Raw genomic sequence first — 21,639 nt, 5'->3', positions numbered from 1 at the left:
GTGTCAGTTAAGAAGGAGCATTATTCATTCGTATGAAGAGGGTGTATGTCTATGTGAGGCACAAGAAACATTAACTTCTTGCAAAATTATCACAAAATATTTCACCCCCTCTCAGTCACACACAAACAAAAGGTCCCCCGCAGACAACCACTCAGACCTTCACCCAAAAGACATTCACACTACCTCCATGCTGCTAATCTACTATCATTCCACGAACATATATAGTGCATTTATAATGTCTACATCCTTTTGTTGATGCCACAAAAATATATTTTGTCCCACGGTCTATATACCATGTCTTCCTCGTTAAATTGTTGATTCCTCTTTCCATGCCTATAGCTGTGAGTTTCTATGAAAATTGTGTTATGTTTACATAATGACAATAAAAAAAGTCCTGAGTTTTTAGTCCTGCGTCTCAGCTTTTTGCAATCATATTCATTTTTTCAGTTATAATGGCTGTGGTCAGTCTTAGATGTGATTGTAACATCATGATTTAATCTGATGGTAAACCATATATTTTGAGATTGAATATGCATACATCATCTTCTCCAAATCAAAATTCTATTTGACATAAATTTAACAGTACTTTCAAAAGAAGTTCACTTTTATAGGACGCATCGAGTGTTATCTAGCATATTTGTTTATGCTGCTCTAGGTCATGGAAGAGATCCTACCCCAAGTGGAGGAATTCAAGTACTGTATTTTCCGCACCATAAGGTACAACAGATTTATAAGGCGCACCTTCAATGAATGGCCTATTTTAAAAAATAAAAAAAAAATCGTATATAAGGCACACTACATTATAAGGCGCATAGAATAGAAGTTACAGTCGTGGCTGGGGTTGCGTTATGCATCCACTAAATGGGGCTGCGCTAAAGGGTATGTCACAAAACAGTCAGGTAAGTCAGTCAAACTTTATTAATAGAATACAAACCAACATTCTGACAACTCCGTCAGAACAAGCTGTGGTTAGTGACCTAAAGAACAAGATCAAAGTAATAAGCGGCCGAAAGGATTTTTTTTCCCCAGGGAATCTTATATCTCTCTTTTAGAGGGGGTGAGAAGCTTGAACATCTGGGAAGGGGTCAGAGTAGAACTGCTGATCCTAAACATTTAGAGGATCCATATGAGGTGACTCGGGTCAGATTAGCCTCTTGTATACCTCTATGGTGAGGCGTTACAGGCACCTCCCACCAGGAGGCCCCAGGGACAAAGCTCAAGACAAAGCTCATGATGTATTTGCAACAGAACATAATGCAGGCTTTGCCTAACGTTTAATTACAGACATACCGGCTTGACTGATAGCCTACTGGTTAGAGTATGAGGTAACCTTAGCAAACAAAGACGAAGCATCCAAAAGAAAAGCTCCAATTGCTCTGAAAAATTTGGGCATTTTATAGTTTAACAAAAAGCAGAACTGCAATTCAAAATTCAGCTTTAAAATCTGATCGTCTCCTTGCACACTCAAAGAGTTTGCAGCAGAAAGGTTCATAATGCTAAAGTGATATATGAATGGTCACAGTGGATCCTGAAAGAATGAAATGTTTATTATTTAGAAAAAAAAATTAAATCCTGGAGCAATTTTAAAATGAAAGCTATAGAAAAAAAATTCAAGTTTAAAAGAATATGTTAAAAAATGCTCTCAGTGCAAGTTCCAGATATCTTAGAAAAAGCCAATGTACTTTGTGAGATAACTGGTTTTAATACTCTGGTTCAGATTTGTGGATTTTTTGACTCTTCCCACATTGAATGTCAGAAATGTAAGTGAATAATAAACAACAGCAAATGACTGTGACAGTCAGTAGGGAATGTATAGTGGACCTGAGAGGTCATCTCCTTGGGATCTGAGTAAAAAAAGAAAAAAAAAGCTTTTTTTTTTTTTTTAAAACAATTGCTTTCCACTTGAACACATAGCCATCACAATATTGCTATCTCTATTCATCCATGTATAACGAGAAAATCCAAATTCATCCATACATTGACAAAGACATTAAATTCATCGATACATTTTCTTTACACATGGTACAAATGGGCCACATTCTGCGATCATTTCAAATAAATTTTCCCTGCTCTGCACCTCTGCATCCAATAGGTTGATTGGATACACATAAAAAGAGAATCTAATGGTTTTCTGGGTTCCTCACAGTCACAAAAACATGCAGTTTTTGACATCTCAAGCCCCATTGCATCCCTCACTACAGGATAGGGGGAATAAGTTAATTGCATCTGTGATGTTTATTTTATGGGCTCCTGCATACTCTATAATACATTTACAATTGTAAACCATTCTTATCTAAAGCCTTTAATTATAATTTAATAAAACAGATATTGAGTGGAACATTAAATCCATCCATATAATTGCGCACAGTGCTATAAGAAGTGAGGTCCATCCAATATCCACATCTAAATTCCTTACGGTGTCTAAAGTAATTAAAATAATGCGGCCTCAGGAGGGGCAAAAGCCTGTGTCTTTCTGAGCCGGTCCCAGGCCCAGATAAATGCAGAGGGTTGAGCCAGGAAAGGTAGTGTAAAACTTGTGCCAAAAAACAACTATGTGAATTGAACCTATGACTTTCATACCAGATTGATGGGGCCCGGGTAAACAACAACCGCCATTGGTGCAGTTAACTTACAGGGTGCCAGTGAAAATTGGGCTACTGTGGGTCAAACAAGGGGATGAGCATTGTGTGTTGGAAAGCAGGGAGAAAAGAGAAAAGGCAAGCGTCTGGGTCTTAGAGTAGGGATTTTGAATGTTGGGTAAATGGATTTAAACGACTTGGTGAAGGAAACAGTGTTGACGAAGAAGTGATGTGCACTGAGGGACAGATGGTGGTAGCCTTTGCACTGGGAAGGAGAGGAATGAAGGTTAGTCGTAGCAAGACCTGATATATGTGTGAATGAGAGGAACTAAAGTATTGAGGCTACAGGGAGATAAAGAAGGTGGATGATTTTAAGTACTTAGGGTCAACAGCCAAGAGAAATGGAGGAAAAGGTGGAAAAGAGATGAAGAAACGGGTCAAGCAGGTTGGAACGGCCGGAGAAAAGTTCAGCGGTAATGTGCATTAAAGGAGTATCAGTCAGAACTTTTCACAGCTGAACCCTTCAAACATAGAAGATAATACAGCCTTAGGGGGGCATAAGCCAGTGTCTCTGAGCTGGTCCCAGGCCTGATTAAATGCAGAGGGTTGCGTCAGGAAGGGCTGGAATGGGTTCAAGCGGGCTGGAATGGGTGGCGAAAAATGTCAGGGGTCCTATGCCATGGAAGATTATCGGCCATAATGACAGGAAAAGTGTACAGGACAGTTGTGAGACCAGCAATGATGTATAGTTTAGAGACAGTGGCATTTAGGAAAAGACAGGAAATAGAGCTGGAGGTAGCAGAGATGAAGATGTTGAGGTTCTCTTCAGGAGTGACGAGGATGGACTGACAGGAATGAGTCTGCCAGAGGGACAGCATGTGTTAGATGTTTTGGAGAGAAGGTCAGAGAAACCAGGCTGAGATGGTTTGGTCATGTACAGAGGTGGGACAGTGAATATATAAATAGAAGGATGCTGGTGTTAGAACTGTGAGGCAGGAGACACAGAGCCAGCCCAAAGACCAGATCTGTGGATGTAGTCAAAGAGGACATGAAGTTAGTTGATGACCAAGTTGATGTTAGTTAATGACATGAAGTTAGCGAGAGAAGATGATCCAGAGAATAGGGATAGATGGAGGACGTTGATTTGCTGTGGCGAACCCTGAAGGGAAAAGTTGAAAAGAAGAAGTACTCTAAAGTGCTTACATCTCAAAGTTTGAAATGCAGACCAATACGATATCGATATTAAAAAAATACATCAAAGTTATCCGTAAGTTAAGATAATTATAATACTCAAACAATAAAACCATCAATTCATCCTGATGCATACAGTATGTATATGCCAACTCTGCTTCACAGAAATAGAAAATAAAGAGTATAAAAAATAGTTTGTGCTCACATATCTGGCTTCTTAGAAGCCAAGATTGCAAGATCTCAATGGACCAAAAGTTCAATTGCCATAGGTCGTGGCCCAACTAACCCCACTAACGCCCATTCTGCCAACCCCCACCCTCATTTCCAGATCCATTATAGCCACCCTTTTGTCCATACCAGATGTGCTCTATGTGTCCCCCAAAACCAGAGAGGCTGCAATCTGGCCAACTGAATTGTTTGTTCTTCTAGGGTGAAAGTGGAGCCAAAGTTGACTATTGCTGAATATACCTATCTCTGACATTTTAACAAGACAGAGAAGAACAGATAGCAGGCCACTAGCCAGTATATTCTCTGATTTTCATAACTACCACGCTGACCAATATCACTAAACCTTGTAACTGAGAAACTGACCGTAGCACAGCACTCTTTGCTGCTTGCTCATTTTTCAATAGATGCAGCATTTGCTATCATAAGCAACTTGGTTTTCACAACCAGTGCAACACTCACCTGCTACATCAAAATGTTTAACTGAATCTGAAGAGTCCATTGTTCTTGCTAAATAAAGAGGTATGGATGATTGTATAGATTGAGAATGGAAAGAGAGCAAGATCTTTGAGGTGTCTGAGATGGCTCAATACATATGCAGCAGTTTGACCTCAAGGTTAGGCAGCTAGCAACCTGCCAGCTGCTCCCACTTAAACATATTGTAAAAGGAGGTCGATAGGGACCTCCTGATTGAAAGTCAAAACAATCAACGCCTTCAAAATTTGATATTACTATTCTGTGTATGACTCAACTCAACAGCAAGAGCCATCCAACTCGGATTCTGTTTTAATGTTTATGCTTTAATGCATGTCTAAATCCCTTTGGGGTGAAAAAATATCTTGCATTGTGGAGGAACTAACTTTAGGGGACAATTTTATACAAGGCCTCTGTGGTAATTTAAGAAAGACAGTAATCAAGAATACGTACAGTTTACCCCATTAAGTGCAAAAGCATCCATCGAATCGTCTGCCACTAATCCTGCACTATCCCAGCTGTCATCAGGCAAGAGGTCGCCAGTCAATCGCAGGGCAACATAAACACATTCACTCACTCTGGGTAATTTTCCCAATATCTTTTTCAATTAACCTGCTGCATGTTTTTGGGCTGTGGGAGGAAACCCACAGACACGGGGAGAATATGCAAACTTCCCCCTGTCGGAATCAAACCAGAGTCCTTAATACTATGAGGTCATTACGTTCTCAATGAAGGCATTATAGAATGTGGTTAAGATTGTGCTGCCAACCTCAAATGACCTCAGTTTCCTGTGCAGATACTGCCGACATTTCCTGATGATCTCCTCAGTGTTGAACCTCAAGAGGTTGTCAAGGACAGTGCTCAGGTATCTATACTCCTTCACCGTTTCTACTGGTTCCCCCTGTATGGTGGTGGTGAATGCCTCTCCCAGTAGCCTCTGCCTGCTGGAGAACGGCAGCAGGCTTCACATCAGAGTGCAAAGTCCTGGAGGGCTGAACCATGATGGAGTGAGAAACTGGACAATAGGGACAGCGTGACAGTGTCGTCGGCAAACTTCACCAGGTTGCAGTCGTTTTGGGTGGACTTGCAGGTGTCAGTGTAGACGACAAAGAGCAGGGGAGACAGGATGCAGCCTTGAAGTGAGCCGGTGGAGGTGAAACGCGTGTCGAAGAGGACATTGTTCACCAGCACCCTCTGGGATTGGTTGGTGAGGAAGCTGATGGTCCACTGAATGAGTTCGTGATTGAGTTGGAAACAGGCCAAACGCTTCTATGCCAATATATATGGTTGCAGGGTATTGAAGGCTTCGGCGAAGTTGGCATCAAGGAGACGGACTGTGTTGTGGGGGTTTCCAGGTGTCTGTGTATGAGTCATTGGTGAAGATCTTGGCATCAAACCATCCCTCTGCGAGTCCTATAGGTGAATTGGAGGATCAACCAGGGATTCAGTTACTCTGCTGATGTGAGTTTTTACAATTTTCTCAAAGGTCTTCCTCACCACTGAGGTGAGAGCTGCTGGCCTGAGGTCGTTCAGGGCCTTAGGTGTCCCCTTTTTTGGGCTGGGAATCACTCTTGGAGTGTTTCCACATCTGGGGGACTGTGCTGCAGGATAGGGAGTTATGGAAAAGGTGATGGAAAACTGCCCCAGCTGCTCAGCACAGTGCTTAAGGGTGCATCCACAGATCCCATCAGGAGCAGGTGATGTGAAGACCCTAGTTCTCCTTAGAGCTCTCACCACTTCCTCTGAGTCGAAGACAAGGGTGGGGCAGCTCGGTTTGAGAGTAAAGACTAAGGTCTCTATCTGAGACCTGCTGTCACTTTCAAAGCCTGTGAAGAAGGAGTTGAGGTTGTTCGGGAGAGATGATGTTGGGTTACTCCCTGGGATTCAAATGGGTGACTGACCAGGGGAAACAACCAGGTCGAAAAAGGTGGGACAGCTGGAGCATCAGTTTCATGGAGTACGCAATCGTCGAGTCAGCATCTGAAGGTGGAGCGGTACCAGAGATCCAGGTGGATACTGGACATCCAGCCAGGGTAGATGGAACCAGACAGCACGACACACTCCAGAGTATACGGGGTTTGCTGATAACCCTTGTCACATTTTTTTTCCAGCTTCAGGATGGTCTGGTTCAGCTCCATAGAGAGCTCTTTTGACCGCATGTATGTTTCACAGCAAGAGCTTCCCAATGCAAACGGCACACGTGAAATCAACCTCAGACCTTTGAACTGCTTAATTGAGGACAGGTTAGCGAGGGAAGAGCCCATGCAGCCTTGTTATTTTTTGGCAGCCTTCTGAGTCAATTGTCCAATTACTTTTGGTTCCTTGCAAAAGAGGCAGCTATCTTTTAAAGAGCTTTAATTCCTAAAGCCTTGCTCCTATTTGGATGAGAATACTCTTAAATTACAGCTGAGAGTCTGCACTTTAAGCCCATATTGATTATATAATTGTATCCTGAGTATGTTTTCATTGACAAAACTTGTCCCTGTCCCAATATTTTTGGGCCTAACTGTATGTGATGCTGAGAATATTATTTGACATGTGGTCCAGGGTTGGCAGGCATCACTGCTTGCTCATGTGAGCAATGCCGTTATCTTCCACAGCTAAGTAAACATTACTGACCTGCATGCTTGCTCCAACATGCTTGGTGTTGCAGTAGTAACAGAGGTTGGAGGCACCTCTAATATATACAAACCCCCTCCCATATAAATGCAAATAACAATGTGTTATGCCATTCTGAGATATCATAGTGCCATTTTTGTCCCTTCCATGTGTTAAAGTCTGTCAATGGCTACTGGACAAAAAAAAGGGGTTGGACTTATAACTCTGTAAATGTACATGGAACAGATTTGAAAGGAACATTTAGAGTTAAGAAAAAGCAGGAGAACCAAGTGGCAACAATGTTATAAGGTTTGTTCCTATTTAACCCTCTCTTTCTACACAGAGTGAGCTACAAACTACAAAGGCATAATAGTGAACATGCTTCATTATAGATATCTTTTTCAGGTCTTTAATAACATTGCAGGTAATTCAACAAACACTGCTGGAAATTATTCAAACAAGAGTTTGAATTGGTTTGGCGATGCACAGAGGTGTTTGTTTGGTGAGATAATAACATGGAATTCAGGAAGTTCTGTGATGCAGGGGAAAGTAGTATTGATTGTACCTGGAGAAGTGTATCAGATTACAAATCCATTGGATTGAGTTCTCTAAATCCAATGGTTTGTAATCTGATACTTAAACTGATCAGGAGAAATCAATCCTTGGATATAAACTGCTTTTCTTGGATTTGTAAATACATTCACATATATGAATAAAGACAACTGTTACATCTAGCACTATAACTGGGTGTAATGCTTGTGAAGCCTTTTCATCCAAGAGGAGATTCAGTGATGCATCAATGCCTCTGAATTTAATGTCTGGTGGCAACACTAGGATCCTTGCAAATTAGTTGTGGCTCCTTGAGCTGAGACAATGAAAATCTAGGGTCACCCAAATTCCTTACATATCTAAATTGCTAATACTGACAGCAGCAGCACACAGAGAAGCAATGCTATACAGACAATGTATAGGAATGGTACGGCAGGGGGCCTTGTCTATTTTTGCAGGTAAATCTCAAATAAAATCTAGACCAGAGGTGGGCAAAGTACAGCCCGTGGGCCTTTTTCATCCGCCCCCGCTAAAGATTGGTACGGAATTCATACTTGATGTGAATTGGATCAATGAATGTGGGAGCTCAGACGGGAGATTATTTTATTTTTGGAGCTACTCGAGAATTTTCCTGGGCTGAATGACACAGATTGGCTTTGAGATTTAGCCTTACCTATAGACATACTGACATCCATGTAAGAGCTGCACGTGAAGCTACATGGGAAAACGGTTTGTGCATGAAATGCAAGCAAACATCAGAGCCTTCAAAACCAAGCTGGTTTTATTTTCAAACCAAATGTCAGACGAGTCTGATATGTACTGTTAACAAATGCATTTTTTTTTATATGTATCATATCTTGTGCTGACTCAGCCCGTCTGTCAAATTCTAAAAGTGTGGCCCCTGAACCAAAGAGTTTGTCCACCCCTGATCTAGACTATCTTACAGTCATGGCCAAAAGTTTTGAGAATGACACAACCATAGAATCATCTGGCAAACACCTAAAAACCCTGAAGGAACAGACTTTGTGAAAGTGTCATTCTCAAAACTTTTGGCCATGACTGTTGTATAAAACACTGTCTGTTAAACCCCAGAGAAAATCAGAAGCATTGCTGGCTCAGACTAAGTGAAAAATTGTTGTTGAAGGTTGTCGCTTTATAAAAGTGTGAAATACTTTCAAACAAAGTTGAGCTGCAGACCAGTGTTCTGACAAAACATTGTTAAATATTGGAAATTTTCAGTGTTCAAATATCCCAGAGCATAAAACAAAGTTTATAACACACCTATTCTGAATTCTGGCTCATTACTTGGGACTTATGTTTTTTAAATGCACCTCATTCCAAATTGTATTTCATCTGTTTTTTTTCGCTTGGAATTTTTCTGAAAAAAGATTGAGACTGGAACTTCATCCATTTTCCAAGCATTCAGCATGAGTGTTTATAATCTTTAAGTACAGTAATATGATTTACATATCACCGTAGATGGAATAGATGAAATTTTGAGAACATTGTGAGCGGTCATCCAAAATTGATAAGATAATATACTAAATCATAGCGGAGGCGACATATTTAAGACCTGTAAAATGTAAACATACTGAATTTGGTTGAAAAAGAAATATGAAATAAATATTTAAAAAAGGTTTACGAATTATATTTTTACATTCCAGGTTATACATTATATACCCTTAAGGAATGAATTTTTCACTAACATCCTGGGCGAAAGAAAACAATACAAACCTTTAATTTAACGGGAAACTTGTATGAACAAAGCATGTCTGTGACCAATTTGACAGCTGTAGCTTGATCAAGTCATTCTTGAACTAATCAAACATTAAGAACCCCATTAGTAAAGCTAATTTCATGATAAAAATAAATTCTCACTGACATTAGACGGGAAACAGGAGAGAGAAGGAGACACTGTTGAGTAGGAGGGCTGAGATAAGTAGAGGGGAAAGTTGGTGACAAAGTTATTGTGTTCGTGTGAAACTGACAGAACTTTCATTTGGCCATTACATGCACTTAAATGCCTTACGGTTTTATGTGTCCTCTATGCAGTCAAAATGGAACTTTGAGCATCATGGGAAAAGTACTACACTCCTGAGAGACATGTGACAAATAAAAAGGCATTGACTAAGTGCCATTTAATGTTGAAACATAATTCCCACCACAGGGTGGCAGTTCCACTCTTTGAATGGCTTGGACTCATATGACCTTTTGGATGTTGATCCATTGTTGATTACAATATCTATTAGTCAATTAAACTATCACCCCAGCAACATGGCTCAGGGGATAAGAGTAGTCTTCCTTGAATCCTAATGTTCTTTGTTTGATTCCAACTCTTCTCTAAGCCTATTGAAATGTTGTTGGCTGCCAACCATTCATGGTTCATCCATGATGGGTTAAATGCAGAGAAATCATTTCCAGCAAAGGATTCATAAAAGTATAATCATAAAACCACTCCACCTTCACCCCTTGAATGTTAGATGGCACAGGGCTTTTTGCCATTTTATTTAACAAACATGCTGTTTCTGGTTCACTAAGTAAGTTGTTTTTTTTTTTTCTGAAACTTCACTATAAGAATGAGGGAAAAAAAACATTGCAACTGTTAAATGCAAAAGATAGAATAATGAAAACTGAAAATAACGAGGTTGGTTTGACTACTGCAGAATTAGTTTAAAATACTGTGAGTATGTGAAGACTTTTCGCCTGTTGTTGTTATAAAGCAAAAAAGGAAATTTCAAAAAGTCCAAATTGAGTGTGTGTTGTGAGTCTTTGCGTCTCTTTATTTTGTTTGCAAAATACATTTGAAAGGCAGCCATTTATAAGATACTTTTTGACCTGTGATTTTACAATCCAGTCAGATTGTGATGTGGTCATATAGTCATAATTTTAAATTTCTTATTACTGTGAAAATACGTCACACAGGATTTTTTAAATGAGGAATAATACTTTTAATTTATTAGAACATAATGAGATAATAATATTAGCAAATTTTGCTATTAAAAGGTAGTGAATTATTTACTCACAATAATCACGACTTATACTACATTACTGGACGCCATAATAACCAAAAACACTGAGTGGATCCCCAATTGTTAACCAACTGACGGTATTACTAACATAAATGAGGACTAATAGTTTTCATGATCACTCAACATAAACCCCAATCTTAAAAGTAATAATAAAAAGCAGCCTTTATGGGGAATCAGCAACATGAAGTACACCATGTAGCTCTTTAACTCTGGAATGTCAACACTGTTTTCTCCCTCATGCACATTTGTTTTGTCATGACTGGTACACTTCACACTGTACACCATGCACCTTGAACCATCTAATTGAGTGGCAATTCAGCTGTGTTGTATTCTACAGGTGTTTATTGCATGCCTTTTCCCTTTATTTCAATAGTTCACCTAATGTTTGTGGCTATTGCTGGAACTGCCTTGGGGATGAGTAAATTGCCTACCTATCATACCTATCATATCATCTGCACATTCTTGTGGAATTGTGAACTTGACTAAAATCATTAATTCATCATTGCCATCACTTCTCTGGGGCTGTATCAAAGGGGCAGTAGACTGAGTAGGTCAACGCAGGTTCCCTGTCCCAGGCAACACATTCTTGCTTGTCCTATGGAACCCCACGATGGTTTCGCCAGACAAGATATACAATATATATCTTGTCTGCATATTCTGAGTTTACCACAGGGCTTCCTACCCTTTAGACACATCTGGAACACATCTTAGGGGAGGTGCCTGAAAGGCATCCTTATCAGAAGCTTAAACAACTGAATAAACTCATTTCCATGCAAGGAGCAACAACTCTTGTTCAAGCTAATCCTGGATTTCTGCACTTCTCACCTGCCTTAGTGCTCCAGGAGCTACCAATCCACCTCTTGTAAAGCTCAAGCACGTTCCCAATGAAAGAGGTTACATACGATGTACCACATGATCAGCTTTCTACCTGTCTGCCACCAAATACACAGCACCTCATACTGATGACTCTCACAGCTGAGGGTGACCCAACAGGGTAGTAGATCCACCTTTATTATAACCTTCATCCTAATTTTATTCCAAATATTACAGGACTGACCCTGAATAGGATAGGTGTCTATACAGGAAATCCTCTTGCAAACACAAAGATTGTTATGGGTAATAACCAAAGTAGGCCAGGAGCAATCCATGTAAAGCTGTACCATTCAAAGTGTACCAAAACCAAACTGGTTTAGCTCAGGTTTTATCAATTGAGTTCAAAGCCCTCGTGTGCTTGAGCTGATGCGTTAAACTCCCGTGTACAATGTAAGACAATGTCGTCACATCTGATGGCAACTGGACTTGGTTTCTTTATTTCAAGAGCTGAGGAAGCCTCTCGGATGAGGTGAAACATCTGCAAGGACGGAAAATGAGTCTGGCTATCCCAAGATTATGTGACCATGACCTGGATGACTGAGAGCGTTCACAGATTGAATGAAAAGGTTGGATAAATGTTGCTTGAAGGTAAATGTGTTTTGGGCTTTAACAGTCTATTATCATCATACAAATAATAATCATTCCATAAATGCTTTGGCAACACTTTATAATTTTTTTAAACATTGATACGGCATTTTTCTCTCTCCAATTAGCCTTCAGTTCGTCGCTATGAATAATATTGGATTTTACAAGTATGATTCAGATGAGTATCCAGAGTCTAGCAATAGTCAAAGCACATTTTTGGGCCATTTAATCATCAAAGTGACACAAATAAAACACTGTAAATTCATATCTATCAAGTTGAAAATCATAGCAACATCATGTTTTACGCCTGTGCTCACTCAGTGTAATGAAAGGCTCCAAAAGAAATATTGAGACTGGAGAGACGGACACTCAGACTAGAAAGACATAGGCAGTCAAATTACTCCTCAAGCACTGTTTGTAAATTTTTGTTAAATTCCGTGCTGTCTTTTTTATTGGGATAATAAAATAATGGAACGACTGTTCTGAAAGTCGGGGTATTGTCAATCTATGTCTCATTCTCAAATGCTTTATATATAGTGGCTTGTCCTCACCACTAGTAGATGCTTTTTAACAACATAAACTAAATTTTCCTAATAATAACAATAATTATTATCATATTAATAAAAATAATAACAATTCCTTGTAATTTCAACTGAGGTTGTAGTTATAGTTTACGCTTTGACAGATACAACAAAATGTAATCAGAGTACAGTCATGAATCCTGAGATGCTGTTCTATTATTTACCCTCAGAAGTCTGTCTTGTGATCTAATCACAAGAGAAAAAATTAAGCAATTGAAGCATAAAGATGGGAACACGGTTAGAAACCTATTAGTGAGCAACCTTTTCAGCTCCCCACATGTTCATCGTGTTGAAAAAATACTGTATCAACCTAGGTTGCGCTCTGATTTCCAGTTTTTTCTGTTTTTGTTCTGTTTTTTGTTGAATTATAGATGGTCATTTTCTTCTTCCGTTAGGGGGAGTAAGGATACAGTCTGGTAAGACCATTTTGAGTGTATCCCAAATAACAAATAACCAAATATCAACCTGTATATTTATAAATTCCAAAATTTGGGGATTGTTAGTAGCTGCATATCAAGAGTAACACATAGGCTTTATAGCCATTAAGTACAGAAGACAGTGGACATGCTTTGAAATAGCCCTTTTGCCCCCCAAACTAAGGAGCTATCTGTTGATTCATAAGCAAACGTAGTCTCCACTACAAATAAAACAGCAGACACCTGATACGAAAACAGTCACAATGCCAGACACTTTATAAATTCAGGGTCATGGTGATTAAGAGAAAAAAATATAAGGAAAAGTTGCTCCTTTAACCAAAACATAATTCATCACAAAAATAGCTACTTCACTTGAAATTACTTGGGGAATAAGATAGCTATATTACTAATGGGTATTAATATCCTACTAAAGCCAAAACTAAAAGTTGAAAACACTCATATCTGTCCACTAAAGCTTAGATTTCAATCAGAAAATTTGGAAATGAACATTTCCTTTGAAGAACTCCAAGAAACAGTTCCATCTACATGTAATAAAACACTGCCTTTCTTTGAAATATTAAAAAAATAAGGCATATGGTAGAGCTACACTAAATTTGTGATGCATCAACTACTTTGAAAAAATAAAAGCATAAAAAAAGAAACGGAAAAGAATGCTATCACATATCACAAAACTGTGAGGAGTTTACTACAAAGCCAACTATTAATCATCACTTAAAATGGTTGGATGATTATTTTTTTTTGTCAATTCATTTTTTTCTACATGATCTTCTTCTTCTTCTTCTTTTGGCTTTTCCCGTCAGGGGTCGCCACAGCGAGTCAACTTTCTCCATCTAACCCTATTCTCTGTATCCTCCTCTCTCACACCAACATCCTGTCATATCCTCTCTCACTACGTCCATAAATCTTCTCTTTGGTCTTCCTCAAGACCTTCTGCCTGGCAGCTCCAATTCCAGCATCCGTCTACCAATATATTCTCTATCCCTCCTCTGTACATGACCGAACCATCTCATTCTGGCTTCTCTGACCTTCTCTCCAAAACATCTAACATGTGCTGTTCCTCTGATAGACTCATTCCTGATCCTATCCATCCTGGTCTCTCCCAAAGAGAACCTCAAAATCCTCATCTCTGCAACCACTAGTTCTGCCTGCTGTCTTTTGGTCATTGGAACAGTTTCTAGTCCATACATCATCGCTGGTCTCACCACTGTCTTGTACACCTTTCCTTTTATTCTGGCTGAAAGTCTTCTATCACATAGTACCCCTAACACTTTTCTCCACCCGTTCCAACCTGCTTGGACCCGTCTCGTCACCTCTTTTCCACACTCTCCGTTGCTCTGGACTGTTGACCCGAACTACCTGAAATCCTCCAGCTTCTTGATCTCCACTCCCTGTAGCCTCACCAATCCACCCGAGTTCCCCTCATTCACACACATATATTCTGTCTTGCTGTGACTAACTTTCATTCCTCTCCTTTCCAGAGCATACATCCACCTCTCTAGGTTTTCCTCTACCTGTTGTCTGCTCTCACTACAGATCACAATGTCATCCACAAACATCATGGTCCATGGGGATTCCTGTCTCACCTCATCTGTCAGCCTATCCATCACCATTGCGAACAAGAAGGGGCTCAGAGCTGATCCCTGATGGAGTCCCACCTCCACCTTGAACTTCTCGGTTACCCCTACAGCACACCGTACCAGTGTCTCACAGCTACCATACATGTCCTGCACCAGTCTAACATACTTCTCTGCCACTCCAGACTTCCTCATACAATACCTGAGCTCCTCTCTTGGCACCCTGTCATATGCTTTTTCTAGGTCTACAAAAACACAATGCAGCTCCCTCTGGCCTTCTCTGTACTTTTCTATTAGCATTCTCAATGCAAATACTGCATCTGTAGTACTCTTCCTAGGCATGAAGCCATACTGCTGTTCACAAATGCTGACTTCTGCTCTCAGTCTAGTTTCCACAACTCTTTCCCATAACTTCAGTGTGTGGCTCATCAACTTTATCCCTCATAGTTGCCAACTTCTGAACATCCCCTTTATTCTTAAAAATAGGCACCATCACACTTTGTCTCCATTCTTCAGGCATCTTCTCACTAAGATCCTGTTGAATAATCTAGTCAGAAAATCTACCGCTGCCTCTCCTAGACACTTCCACACCTCCACAGGTATATCATCAGGACCAACTGCTTTTCCACTCTTCATCCTCTTCAATGCCTTCCTCACTTCACTTTTACTAATTTGTGCTTCTTTGTGGTCTACAATAGTCACCTCTTCTACCCTTGCCTCTCTTTCATTTTTCACATTCATCAGCTCTTCAAAGTACTCTTTCCATCTTCCCATCACTCTAGCATCTGTCAATACATTTCTCTCTTTGTCCTTAATCACCCGGACCTGTTGTACATCCTTTCTATCTTTATCTCTGTTTCGCCAACCTGTATAGATCATTCTCACCCTCCTTACTATCCAACCGAGCATACAAGTCATCTTTGCTACCTCTATCTTTACCTTTCGCCCCATCTCCCTGAACTCCTGTCTGTTCTCTTCAGTCCTCTCAGTGTCCCACTTCTTCGCTAACCGCTTTCTCTGTATATACTCCTGCACTTCCTCATTCCACCACCAAGTCTCCTTATCTACTTTCCTTCCAGATGACACACCAAGTACTCTTCTACCTGTCTCCCTGATAACACTAGCTGTAGTTGTCCAATCATCTGGAGGCTCACCCTGACCACCCAGACCCTTTCTCAACTCCTCCCTGAAAACCATGCAACATTCCTCCCTTTTCAGCTTCCACCACTTTGTCCTCTGCTCTCCCTTTGTCCTCTTCATATTCCTTGTCACCAGAGTCATCCTACAAACCACCATCCTATGCTGTCTGGCTACACTCTCATCTACAACTACTTTGCAGTCACTGATCTCTTTCAGGTTACCTCGTCTATCCAAGACATAGTCTACCTGCGTGCTCCTACCTCTGCTCTTATAAGTTACCCTATGTTCCTGTTTTTTCTAGAAAAAGGTATTCACTACAGCCATTTCCATCCTTTTTGCAAAATCTACCACCATCTGTCCCTCTGCATTCCTATCCTGGATACCTGGATATATCCTTTTTTTTCTACATGATACTCCAGAGATTTCCCAAAACACCAAGAATCAATCTAACTACTGAAAGTCTGTGGTGAACATGCATACACATATACATTAAGCTAATCAAACTGGATGTTACTCATTCCTAGTATTAACGGAGTTTAAATCCAAAGGAATACAGTCATTTTGCACAAAATACATTTGATAGACTTTTTTACCTTTGGTACAGCACTCAAACATGCCTGTATTGATGAAGATCTTGAGAACCTAATAGATAAAGGAGCTGTTTGTATTCCTCTCTGTCACAGAACAAAACTGCTTGGATTCCCACCATCTTTCCACAGGTCCAACTACTTCAGGGGCATGCTTTGTATGGAGGACCAGCTTGAGAGTTTCTCTCTACCCAGGATCTCAGATAAAACTCTCTCTAGTTCAGATATAATCATATGTGTCAGTGTTTACAGTGTCATTCTATATACCGGGGAACTATTATCCCTGTAAAGAGATGAAGATTTTTTTTTCCTCACCAGCATTTTGCCAATGCAAAGTCCCAGTGAGACACATAAGACATATCTTGCCTTCAATTCACCATCTGAGTCATCTGTTTAAAGCCTGTAAACAAAAGTCAGGGTAACTTACTGATTGACTAGTGTAGTTATTTCCTTAGTTCAATTTGCTCATGTAGTCTTATTGATGTATGGCTAAAGTATTAACTAATGTGCTTCGAATAGTTTCCAGGCTAAATGTCCATGCAAACAGACAAGCAATATGTCTGCAACATGCTACACCTGCACTTGGGAAGCAACAGTGACTGTACCTTCCTGAGCATATTATCTACAGTTCTAACTTAACAATACAGTAATTAATTGCCCATATCTAACTCTAGGGGTAAATATCATGGCAAAACAACAACAATACATTTAATTTGTGGCAAGCTTTCTAAACCAAAGCTCACATGATAAAGGGTTAAAGATCAAGACAACATAATATTTACAGCAGTTGTAATCCACCAGAGTCGGCAATTTTGAAGGGATGGGTTTTGAATTTTGACTTAAACTGGGGGAAGGGAGTCAGCATTCCCGATGTCAAGGGGGAGTGAGTTCCAGAGACAGGCAGCGGAGCAACTGAACACTGAATCCCATGGTATAAAGGCAGGCAGAGGGAACAACAAACTGAGTCACAGATGGAGAGCTGAGAGATGGGGGGTGTCAATACATCTGATAGGTATGAAAGGGGGCCAGGTTGTGGATGCATTTGTGGGTGTGGAGCAATATTCTGGGGGGAACTGGAGTTTATGAAGGGATTTGTTTGGGCGACTGAAAAAAATGGAGTTGAAGTAATCTACCGGAGAGGTGACAAGGCTATGGATGAGAAGGGGCGACATGGCGCAGGAGGTCTTTGGAACTGAACATTCCTGGTTTGGTTCCTGGCTCCTCATAGAGTGTAAAAGTGCTGTTAGGCAAGACACTGAACCCCTAATTCCCCGGGCGCATGACAGCAGCCGTGGCAGCTTATGGTTCATCCATGATGGGTTCATGGCAGAGAGCGAATTTTCACATGGGGATTAACAAAGGATGATTTTTTATTATTATTATTATTATTATAAGAATGGCTGAAACACATATAATTAGAAAGGGGTGGAGTGTATTAATATTGGATAGATAGAAAGTCAGACCAGGTTATATTATTGATATGGGACAGGAAAGATAATGTCTTATCAAGGATGACACCCAGACTCTTAAGAAAGGTAGGGGGTGGGAGAGAAAGATGGAGTAGCTGTCAATGTTGATCAAGAAACTATAAGATCTGTGAATGGTGGAGGCTGTACCCACACGAAGAACTTGAGTTTTGTTGCTGTTAAATTTGAGAGGGGTGAAAGAGAACCATGATTTGATTTATGAAGGGAGGAAGGTGGAAAAGTAAAATTGGGTTTGGAGGAAATATTGAGTTGGGTGACATCTGTTTAACAATGGAAGTTGATATTGTGTTTATGGAATATATGGCCAAGGGGAGGCATTTAGATGATAAATAGAGGGGTCCCCAGAACTGAGCCCTGGTGCGCAAGGCAGTGATGGGGAAGAAATGGGAACAATAGAATGTACACTGAATGAAGTGAGTGCAAACAGAGATATTAAGTGAACCATTTGAGGGGAGTGTGGCTGATGCCGATGGATGCTAATCTGAGAGCAATGTAGGAGATGGTGTCAAAGGCTGCACTATGATCCAGGGGGATGCGGAGGATAAGAAAAACCACAATAGGCTGCCATCAGAAGACCTGGTAACTTATAGCAGAGCTGTATCTGTACTGTGAAGGAGTCAGAAACTGGACTGGATTTGAATGTAAAGGTTGTGATTACTGAGGTGTGTGTGAAGCTGGGAGGCGACAGCTTTCTCAAGGAACAATTAATGACACATATGTTTAGAATCTGTATGTTCTGAGGGTACATTTATAACAAAGTAATAACTCAGCGGATGGGTACTCTGGCACAACCTCACAAGCAGCCGTAGTCTGTGTAAAGTAGCAGTAGAGAACTAAACATTCAGGAACAGACAATGCAGAGGAAGAAAGAGACGCTGAATATGTAATGATGGAAAGTGTGCTCAAAAGCAGGACCATGTCTGGCACCTGGAATTTTTTAGGTTTAAACAGTCCATTGTGGAGAAAAATTACTTTCTCAAGCCACTGCTTTTTTTCCAGTGGTAGAAACAAGAAACTAACTTAGTCACCACATTTGAAAACATGTTGTTGACTTCAAGAATCTCACTACCTTACCCCATTCACTACTTCACCCATTCACATGTCATGCCCTAACTCTGCTGCCTTTCTTATCCTTGTTTGTTCCAGCCTGCACACATCCTGCCTATTTTTGTTTATTTATTTTATTCATTGGTATTGTCACTCTGTTGATATTATCTTTAAGTTCTGGTTTTGTATTTTTCACCCTTACTGTTCCTTTATGTTGTCCATTGTTATCACTGATGTTGTTGCTGCTGCTGTTGTTTTTGTTGCTGTTGCTGCTGTCTATTCATTCTTGGATGTCTTCCTATCTTCTTTCTTCTGTCTCTCAATTTATATTTATTTTACTTTTTTTTGACATTACAACTGCGACACAGCTGTGACATAGGAATTTCCCCTGTGGGGATCAATAAAGTTTATCTTATCTTAGGTCATCAGACTCAGGACAATCAGCTATTGGGGCATGAGAATCAGGTGCACTGTGTATTAAAAGAATAAAAAAAGCAATCACAAGCACTGAATAACAATAAAAGTGCAGCTGCGTAGCACAGTGCTTGTCATATGTACTGATTCATTTTGAGATCACAAAAGTTAATGGGGGCAACTCAGTGATAAAGTAGTTAGCGGTTCTGCTTTACAGGCTGAAAGTCCCAGGTTTGATTCTGACAGGAGGCTTTTCTATGTGGAGTTTGAATGAGAGATTAAATGGTTGTATGTCTGCATATGTGACCCTGTTGATTGACTGTTGACTGTCTAGGGTGAGTTCTTCCTCTCAGCCAGTAACAGCTGGGATAGCTTCCCTAACCTTCTAATGTATTTTCAGTCTATATTTCTGCATGCAGGGACAACACAAAATGAGAACACTGACCCTTCCAGTCAAAAGAGAAATCACACACTATCTGCAATTCGATCTGAGCCATATTCTTTTGTGATCACAAAATGGCAAGTGAAACATACCACGAAGCATCCCCTGCAAACTGACACACCATACAATGAGGATCACCGTTAACGCAGCACCAACCATGGCCGTTGGTATGGTGTATCTGACCCATTCTCTGTAAATGCCGAATCATACCGATGGATTTTGTGGATTTATTCTGATGGCTCTTATCTGTAAGCCACCACCACACTATTCTTAATAATCCGACACTCATTCAAACCTTAATGCAAAGACCCCTGCGAAATCCGGAAATCCGCATAAATGGGGAACCGCAGGTAACGTTAGGGTCCCCCCGCCTCAAAATTTCAACCTCAACCTTGTTCTCGTGATATTAAACATTAGTAAATAAACAAAATTACTGCAGAGCAGTCTAATGCCCTTTGAGTATATACAAATCCGGAGAAAAATAAGAAAGCTAACAGAATGCAGCTTTAGAAAATGGTTACATTTCAGGGCACCGCACCCGGATTCAGTCAGGACTGGATAACTACGTGGAAGAACACAAGGACCGTCACTGGATATTTGCCTCTTGTCTGCGTGTTTTGTCTGCAGGGCGAGATTACCTTACTTCGTCACCTTACTAAACTTAAACGGAAAAGACCACCTTCCCGATTTAGATTATTTTAATAAAAAAGCTGCAAAACACACACAAAATCAGCTAAAGCTAGCCGCAAAAACACCGAAACATAGCGAGTCCAGGGTCCGACAGGATGAACACAAACCTTATGACTTTCACATTAAAAACAATTATCTGGAGAAAAGAACACACCAAGAATGCAAGCGCCGTGATCACCGAAGATCTCCAAGTTTCAGCTTCAGATCGCTATGGAAGACAGATAGTGTCTTCCGGAGCACACTGATGCGAGTAAAATAAGGGGTTATGGAGGCTGGAAAAAACATAAGTCGAGGGGGTACCTCAGGTGAGATCCACCAATAACTTGCAGTCCTGATCTGCCTGCGGGCGTACGGTGGAAAGTAAATGAGCAACTAAGACAAACATCAACTTGAAGTGATGTCGCCAAGTTTGTATTGACGAAGCGGAGAATTGATACTACGCCTGTGTGGACTATGTTCTCTGCTGGCAAAAGCAAAGAAGTCCAAAAGGCAACGGGCGACAGGCGTTCGAAGAGTAGCTCCGTTACCGACGTGTTAGCGGTGGCCTTTCGGGCCCGGTGTGACTTTTAGCTCCCTGCTTCATTATTCCCAAACAATAAACATTCCTCAGTCATGCAGCAGCAAGCTATTCGCCGACCCTGCGCCATTTTAGTTAGACACACTGCGTTTTCAACTAAGGGCTGTTCTTGGAATATGTGGACCGGAACCAAGGCAGAAACTCACGGGAAACACGTGAAAAAATGATGACTACGTCTTCATGATGTCTTTCGGGCACTTACCGCTGTTTCCTTGTATCCTCATCCCAAATGAGATAACAAGCAGAAGGTATGGTATTACATCCATCGTGGCTGTGGACCCGACTGCCAGATGACTGCCAACTTCTCCTTTCTCTGAAAAAAGCCAAGTTTTGATTGGCTGAGTGACCCGCCAATCTAGACAAAGTGGCAGGCGTTTGGAAGGCGGACAACGCTGATTGGCCAGAAGCCGACCACACCCGCCCTACTTGAGTCGCTCTACCACACTGCTGTAAACAAGTCACTGTTGCCATTCGATGCAATTACAAATGATGAGTTCTTGTATCTCGGTGCATCTCACAAAAGTACTTATTTCAGCAAAGCCATTGTCTGAGTTTCCCGC

The 21,639-nt window shown here is 40.7% G+C and overlaps 1 protein-coding gene across 1 annotated transcript in view; it reads right to left on the bottom strand.

The window, feature by feature from the left end:
• tgfbr1b (transforming growth factor, beta receptor 1 b) overlaps positions 1 to 21,385 on the bottom strand; it is a 60,777-nt gene extending 39,392 nt beyond the window's left edge. Inside the window, exon 1 of the mRNA XM_086160110.1 lies at positions 21,282 to 21,385. Coding sequence (XP_086016236.1) covers positions 21,282 to 21,345 — 64 coding nt within the window. The 5' untranslated portion in view covers positions 21,346 to 21,385. The remainder of the gene's footprint in view (positions 1 to 21,281) is intronic.
• Positions 21,386 to 21,639: the final 254 nt, after the last annotated feature.

Source organism: Fistularia commersonii, chromosome 15 (assembly GCF_037954325.1).
Source record: "Fistularia commersonii isolate RoL2024-O1a breed Wild chromosome 15, RoL_Fcom_v1.0, whole genome shotgun sequence".
In the NCBI taxonomy this organism is placed as follows: Eukaryota; Metazoa; Chordata; class Actinopteri; order Syngnathiformes; family Fistulariidae; genus Fistularia; species Fistularia commersonii.
This window is presented reverse-complemented; position numbering and strand designations above follow the sequence as displayed.